Source organism: Leptodactylus fuscus, chromosome 3 (genome assembly GCF_031893055.1).
Source record: "Leptodactylus fuscus isolate aLepFus1 chromosome 3, aLepFus1.hap2, whole genome shotgun sequence".
Taxonomy (NCBI): Eukaryota; Metazoa; Chordata; class Amphibia; order Anura; family Leptodactylidae; genus Leptodactylus; species Leptodactylus fuscus.
Window position 1 is genome coordinate 72,289,105 of NC_134267.1, and position 8,606 is coordinate 72,297,710.

An 8,606-nucleotide genomic window follows, 5' to 3' on the forward strand; every position below is an offset into this window, starting at 1 on the left:
CCACAGTCACACCTATACTTAAGAAGCTGTCCCTCGACCCGTCCTCTCCAGCCAACTATCGTCCCATCTCACTTCTCCCGTACGACTCAAAACTGCTTGAGCAGCACGTCCACTCAGAACTCTCTTCCTATCTCTCGTCCAACCTGCTCTTTGACAGATTACAGTCAGGCTTCAGACCCTGTCACTCCACTGAAACAGCCCTATCAAAAGCCACTAATGACCTTCTAACTGCCAAAGCCAAGCGCCATTACTCTGTCCTCCTCCTCCTCCTCCTTGACCTCTCCTCTGCCTTTGACACAGTTGACCACTCCCTCCTGTTAGAAATTCTCTCATCCCTTGGTATCTCAGACCTGCCCCTTTCCTGGATCTTCTCATACCTCACAGACCACATATTCAGCGTCTCCCACTCACACACCACCTCCTCACCACACCCTCTCTCTGTAGGTGTCCCCCAGGGCTCCGTCCTAGGACCCCTCCTGTTCTCCATCTACACCCTTGGCCTGGGCTAACTCATAGAATCTCACGGTTTTCAATACCATTGCTATGCCGATGACACCCAAATAAACATCTCTGGACCACACATTACCTCCCTGCTGGCCAGAGTTCCAGATTGTTTAGCGGCTGTAGCCTCCTTCCTCTCCTCCTGCTTTCTCAAACTCAACATGGAGAAAACAGAGTTCATCATCTTCACCCCACCCCGTATGGCCCCTCCATCTGACCCATCTATCAAAGTTAATGGAACCACAATTACCCCTGTCCCACAGGCCCGATGCCTTGGGGTAACCCTGGACTCCGACCTATCCTTCAAGTCACACGTTCAAACCCTCAAGACTTCTTGCTGCCTCCAACTCAAGAACAGCTATCGAATCTGCTCCTTCCTCACCCCTGAAACCACTAATCTCCCGTTTAGACTACTGCGACACCCTTCTCCATGGACTCCCAGCAAACACCCTCGCCCCCCTCCAATCCACCTTAAACAGTGCTGCTCTCTGCGCCCTCTCTCTGTAGGTGTCCCCCAGGGCTCCGTCCTAGGACTCCTCCTGTTCTCCATCTACACCCTTGGCCTGGGCTAACTCGTAGAATCTCACGGTTTTCAATACCATTGATATGCCGATGACACCCAAATATACATCTCTGGACCAGACATTACCTCCCTGCTGGCCAGAGTTCCAGATTGTTTAGCGGCTGTAGCCTCCTTCCTCTCCTCCCGCTTTCTCAAACTCAACTTGGAGATCACTTCATCCTTCCACCTTCTGGGTCGGTTTTCGTCCATTCTTTTCCTGCATACAGACATCCTGGTGACGGAGATCTAGCTGTGACTCTATCATCTGGATTTTTTCTCTACAAGCTATTTTGGTTGTTGTGACTTCCTCACAACAAAATAAGGAGAGCAAGCAATTATTGCATATCACTATATCACCTCCTCAAACAGTATCACACGAGGTTCGACTTGGTGCTGTTTTTTCTGCTTGTAAGAAAATAAGTCTATGGGTATCAGAAAATGTTCAGTACTGAATCCTAAGAAGAAGAAGAAGTATAATTGAATTGCAGTTAAAACCAATAGAATCCTACCATGGTTCACTACATAAAGCGGTATTCCCAGAAACTTAATATTTAGATTTGTAGACAATTAAAAGTTTAAATATTTTTGCAAATACAAATAATTAAAATTTTACAGTCTTTGGGTGCATTCACAGTACGGATATGCTGACTGATTCTGAACGTTAAAACACGTTCAGAATTAGCGCGTATAAAGCAGATCCCATTCATTTCAATGGGAGCCGGCATACGAGCGCTCCCCATTGAAATGAATGGGCTGCTTTTTTGCTGCTTGAAAAAGCAGCCCATTAATTTCAATGGGGACGGCTCGTATGCCGGCTCCCATTTGAAAGATATTCTATAACCATTTTAGTGGTGACAGTCTTTTGTCATCCTCTACATCTGGAGGAGAGAAAGTTTCACCAGCAACATAGAAGGGGATTCTTTACAGTAAGAACAGCGAGGCTATGGAGCTCTCTGCCCCAGGAAGTGGTGATGGTGGATTCATTGAACAAGTTAAAAGAGGGTCTGGATGCCTTTCTCAAAGAGAACAATATTACGGTTATGGGTTCTAGATTTTGAGCCCAAGTTGATCCAGTGTTTTTATTTACTGACTGCCAGATTGAAGTTGGGAAGGATTTTTTTTCCCCTGTAATGGAGCAATTGGCATACGCCTTTTGTTTGTTTTTTGTCCTCCTCTTGATCAACACTGTAGGAGACTATAGGGTTCTAGGTTGGACTTGATGGACTGATGTCTCTATCCAACCTGTGTCTTCATTCTCCCAATGGATACAATCATGAATGCAAGGTCTTTCCATTGTACTTTGTATAATACTGGAATTTTCAGAATCCCACCCATGATTTCATTGGCCAGGTTATCAGGAAGAGACAATGTATGCACAAGAAGATAATCTGGCCAGAAGGAGGAAATCATGACTGCGCTTCAGGGTATAGAAAGTTGTTTTGTTTAACTTCTTAATTCTCTGCAGTTTTGAGATTGGTTATGTTTGTGTGGAAACCCCTTTAAGTGGGCAAGGATTGTGTTGCCTACACTGTATATTATTCTGTTAATATGATGATGATGATATTTTTGAACATTACCTTCCTTTACCTGTATTTGATATAGCTAAATAATGTGTCTCTCTTGTTTTCCAGCGCTTTATGGATTATTATTTGATGATCACAAAGAAGCTGGTTTTGCCAATTATCGTCTGTGGGAATCTATGGGATTTGTGATAGCGTATGGCTACAGCACATTTTTATGTGTCTCCGTTAAATTATACATTTTGCTTGCTGTGTTGGTCCTTGGAATGGTACTTTATGCATGTGTAGAATATATTGAAAATAAAAAAATGTCTAGGCAAATGGCTAAACAAGGGTCAAATGATTCCTTGAAGAAATAGTAATGTAAGATTTGGTCTACTTCTTACTAGCACAAGCTTTTGCATAAATGATTGGATATGTTTATTAAAGCTGTATTAAGCAGTACTTTTAGGTTCTGTTATATTCTCACAATTACCTGTATTTATTATTATAGTATATGAGTGTAACACTTCCTAATGTAACATAAAGATTTCAGTTGAAGAAAAAAGGGTGTCCTGGCGCCTCATAAAATGAATGGCAGGCTCAAGTAGGAGCCACCTCATTCAGCTGCAGCTCTTACCTGGATACTATCCCATGAAAGTGCGTAATAAAAAGGTACTGGAGAAGAACCAGGAAATAGCAGAGCGCTACTGGTATGACTAAACCAAGTATACTAAAACAAGGACAAGCTTGAGAAAATAAATCGCATAAACTGATTTTATTGGTTCCAAGGACATACAAGGCAACAGGTATCAACACCGAACTGGTGTCTTCATCAGGCCAATATTGGATAATCCTGGTGAGCCTGGGAAGCCAAGGTTTCCCGGTTTATGCAATTTACTTTCTCATGCTTCTCGTTTTTGGATATTTGGTTTAGTCATACCAGTAGCGCTCTCCTATTTCCCGATTTTTCTCCAGTACCTTTTCATAAAGATTTCAAATACTATTGACCGACTCATGTAAATTTTAGGAATTTTATAGCTTACACTCCATTAGGAAGCCTTCACACGTAGTTTACGCTCCGCGCATTCTGAACGTAAACTCGTTCAGAGTGAGCGGCGTAAAAAACAGATCCGATTGACTTGAATGGGTGCCGGCATACGCGTGCTACCCATTGAAATCAATGGGAGGCTTTTTTTACCTATTGGTTTCAATGTGATACGCGCATACCCATTCAAGTCAATGGGATCTGTTTTTATGCTGCACACTCTGAAGCAGTTTAGGTTCATAACAGGTGAAGAGTAAACTACGTGTGAAGGCTCCCTTAGACAAAATAATGAATGTGTTTTATATAAAATGATATCAAACCTAACAATCTCATGTCACATTATATTAAACTTCTTCTTTAAGTTTGTTTTGACAGAATATCACAATAAATGTTTGTATAACATGCACTTCATCTCAGCTATTCATTGTACATAAAGAATAATAAAGGAATAAGGTTTCAAGCTAAATAAATGTAATTTGTTGCATCAACTTTTTTTAAGTGTGAGTAAATCGAATACACTCTGGTGTAGAGATGTAGCAGAGCTGAGTGTGCACTGTGCTCTGCTACACACGAGATGTGTGTGAAAGGAGAAGTAGCTGGAGGGATGGTTGGCAGTAGTGCAGAGCTGTGTGTGTGTGTGACAGGAGGAGTAGCTGGAAGGATGGTTGGCAGTAGTGCAGAGCTGTGTGTGTGTGTGACAGGAGGAGTAGCTGGAAGGATGGTTGGCAGTAGTGCAAAGCTGTGTGTGTGAAAGGAGGAGTAGCTGGAGGGATGGTTGGCAGTAGTGCAGAGCTGTGTGTGTGACAGGAGGAGTAGTTGGAGGAATTGTTGGGTGTAGCAGAGCTGAGCTCTGCTTCATCTCCGGTGTCCGGAGTAGCCGAGCTGAGTGCACGTCTGGCTCTGCTTCATCTCGTCATAGGAATGCATTGATCAGCGTTGATTGGCCGAATGCCATACAGAGGACAGCATTCGGCCAATCAACGCTGGTCAATGCATTCCTATGGGAAAAAGACAGCTCCGGCATATCGCAAGCTGACAGGGATCCCGACGAGATAGAGCCCCAAAGAGCTGTGTGAGTAACATTCCCCCCTAAATAAAGGTAATCCCTAGCTAACCCTACCTGTAGATCTATCCCTGTCTTACAGTCACATAGTTCACAGTCCCAAATTAAACGAATGTTTTAACCCGCTATTCGTCTAAATTGGAGGTCACCTGATTCCGGCCACCAATTCCTTTTTCCGATTTTTTTTCGATGCCTCCGTTGTCGTAGTTCCTGTCCCACCTCCCCTGAGCAGTTATTGGTGCAAAAAAAAGCACCAGGGAAGGTGGGAGGGGATACGAATTTTTAGTGCGTTTGCCTTGTGGAATTCGATTGTAATTGAATACCTCGAACAGACTGATATTCGATCAAATATCTATTCGATCGAACAGTGTTCGCTCATCTCTAGTCAGCAATCCTTCAGCACTCCAGCTGCTGTGAAACTACACCTCCCAACATGCTCCATTCAATTCCATGGGAGTTCTAAGAAAAGCAGAGCAAATATGCATGCTGGGAGTTGTAGTTTTACAACAGTTGGAGTGTTGTAGGTTGCCCAGCCTTGTCCTAGGGTATAGTGAAACATGTTGTAAGTACTTTAGTAAGGGATCTTTTGATATATTGAATAAGAAGGGGGAAGGAGGCCATCCATGATGATCACTTCTAAAAAAGATCTATTGGAGGAATATTCTACTTGAGTGGATAAAAAAGGTATAGAGGGGGCCAAAGTTCAGTTTGGACAGAGATTTCTGAAGGGATGGCCGCAAGATTATATCCAAGGTTTTTTCCAGTTTTTTCCACATCCAAGCTTAGAGGCATGGTGGAAGTCTGAGCAACTGGGTCTGCTTTCTGTTTTCATCTGTTCTTTACCGAAAGGATGTTAGCCAAAACCCCTTATTGAATCAGTTAGAATTGAAGGTAAAATAGGATGAAGGTTTATGCAATTGGGTGGCAGGACTGTGGAAAGTTGGTGTCTTTGCCCAGCTTAGGAATCATGCATGCATAAATAAAATCTGGAAACATTCAAATTTTTTGATACTGCGTTATGTCATTTTGTGAGATATAGTTAGGTAGCACAATCTTCATTATTTGGAATCTGCCTGCCACCACGTCTGAGATGCAATTGAAAGGTATATTTTCAGGATTAATGCAAACGGTTGAACAAAAATATCTTGTGAAACATAGCTGGCTTCCTTATATGTTTTTGGCAAAATCTAATCTGACCCTTCTATTTTTGAAGAATGATTAATGGTTTTCACCTTATGGAAAACCCAGTGTAATGGCTGTCATGAAGTCTATAATTTATGATGCACTAAGATACTGATAAACCTATTTCCTGGAGAGTGTTCTTCACTTGTGGGGATGTTGTGAAGAGGTTTTTCTTCACCATGGAAATGAATCTGCAATCATCCCCCACTGCTGTATTCTATTGGCCTCTAGGCATTTTTGAATTTAAGTATCCTTAAATTTAAAGGGGTTGTCCCATCACAAGGATCCTATCTATACTGCTGGTTAATGTGGATGTAAGACTTTTCCTAAATACATTGCTTCAGCAAAACTGCTTTGTTTGTCCACTATCTTACTTTATTCAATTTTTTGTGGCTACAGCCCTGACCTAGCTGCTCCTGAGTCAAATGATGTATCTGCTGCTCTCAGGGGGAGGGAGGAGGGGCTAAGTGTATCTAGCTATTCCTGTGTCTACACCACATGACCTAGGTCCTGCACTCAGATAGAGGAGCTGCTTTCATTTCTTCTGTTCTCCCAGTTATCAGGCTAGCTAATTCAGTTGTGTTCATTATGGCAGAGTCAGGCAGTCTCTGTATGTAACACAGAATGGAATTGCTGCTGCCTGTACTTCATAGTCCAATGTGGGTGGGCGGAGCTACACGTGAATTTGGGGGCGGAGCTAAACGGCAGGTTGCCTGTGAAACCCCACCCACCAAATGATGCAAGAAACCAGGAAGAAAGAAGATTTTACAAGAGTGAAGACTGCTGAGTATGTGAGGTGGGAATACCCCTTTAACAATTTAATACTTAAAGGGTTCAGTGCCTTATATTTTTTAAAAAAGAAACATCCTTATAAATAAAAGGAGAAAAAGACAAAAATGACAAAGACAAAAATGTTGTTCTATGGAGCGTATGGGTCCTCTTCTGATTAGGGCCGGTTTTAGACAAACTGTGACCCTAGGAAAAATTAAAAAGCAGAGCTCCAAATATACTAGCAATGCCATCATATTCAGTGAATTAAGAAGGCAGTGCAACACATTCAGTGGCAACCCCTTCAATAATACCTTTCTGCCCCAAAACAGTAATTACAAACCCCATTTTCCCACACACAATTCAATTAACTCCTTTTGTACTTCCTAATAGATTTTTGCACCCTCTCATCAGTTATTATAGTGTCTTCTTATAAATAATAGCCCCTACTTATCAATAGTGCCCTGCATCAGTAATAGTAATAGCATATAATACTGTGTGTGTGTGTGTGTGGAGGGGGGGTTGTTCCGTGGAGCATATAATATTGTGTGTGGGGGGGTAATACTGTGGAGCATATAATACTGTGGGGGGCGACTGTGGAGTATATCATATTTGTGTTGGTGGACCTGTTATGGAGCATATAATACTGTGTGAGTGGCCTACTGTGGAGCAGGTAATACTGTGTGGGTGGTCTACTTTGGAGCATATAATACTGTGGAGGGGGTTACTGTGGCATATATAATACTGTGTCAGGGGGACCTGCCATTGAGCATATAAAAATGTGTGGGGGCGCTTACTGTGGACCATATAATACTGTGTGTGGGGGCTACTTTAAAGCATATAATACTGTGTCAGGGCTCAAAGTGGTGCATATTATAATGTATGGGGGTGTAGCAGTCAGTAGTAGCCCCTATTGTCTTAACAGTGGTGTTTTGCTGCCATCTACTGGTGTGAAGAAATATAGCCTGGGACTGTACTACTGTGAGACAATAATCACCCTGTTCTGTTTGGTAAATGGTGCGGTCCAGAGGAAGTGACGTGAGCAGCGTGGTGTGGGCCCAGAGTGTGTGCTGTGAGGACCTGTGAGAGGCCATTGCTGCTGTAGGCCATAGTAGAAGGCCTGAAACACTGCAGAGACTGACTGGAGAAAGCGGCAGTGTTGTGGAGATTGTTCTGGAGACTAAAGCCGGACTGTGCCTTGGACTTTGTTCAGACCTTCACCCAAGACAGAAGCAAGACAGAGTCTGCTGAGTTCCTGGACAGGCCTGCATCGAGGGAGCACCACAGAGAGCTGAGAGACTGTATAAACCCGGTACCGTACAAGTATCTCAGGGACAGCTAGGGCCAGTTTATAGCGTGCGTTATCCTCATACTGTTATATGTAACTTAGTTTTATTTTGTTGATTCCTTCCCATTTTCCATAAGTAAATTGTGTTATATACCTGCCAGTGTGCGTCTGTCTCCTAGTCGCGGATCCTTGTTACCTGCTGGCCCGGACTTACATTTTGGCGTAGTCGGCAGGATCCGTAGCTCAGGAGACATGTCGGACAGGGAAGAGGGAACCTCTGCCGGGTCAAGCTCAGGCGCCCCAGCTGATAGTCCCCAATGTAGCTGTTTTACCAGGAAGGAGAATGGTGCCACCGGGCTCAGTGATGAGCCAAGTGACAAAATTTAATGGATGTAATATGACGGTAGCTGAATGGGCAGATCAGATACGAGGCTTACAGCAGATATATGACATTGCACCAGATGTGATAGTACAGTTAGCCACACTGACGCTGACAGGGGACGCCAAGACGACTGTCAGGCTACAACCAGCTAATGAGAAAAAGACATTTGATGAAGTAGTGACTTTGTTAGAGACCATTTATGGAGAGACAGCATCATTAGGTTCCCTAAAGGTCAGGTTCTTTCAGCGAACCCAGTCAGAAATTGAAACTCTCCCTCAGTATGCCAATGCCCTACAAGAACTACTCAATGACG

The 8,606-nt window shown here is 43.3% G+C and overlaps 1 protein-coding gene across 1 annotated transcript in view; it reads left to right on the forward strand.

Moving 5' to 3' along the window:
• Positions 1-4,024, forward strand: part of LOC142197490 (protein unc-93 homolog A-like) — a 74,936-nt gene extending 70,912 nt beyond the window's left edge. Inside the window, exon 8 of the mRNA XM_075267790.1 lies at positions 2,695-4,024. Coding sequence (XP_075123891.1) covers positions 2,695-2,942 — 248 coding nt within the window. The 3' untranslated portion in view covers positions 2,943-4,024. The remainder of the gene's footprint in view (positions 1-2,694) is intronic.
• Positions 4,025-8,606: the final 4,582 nt, after the last annotated feature.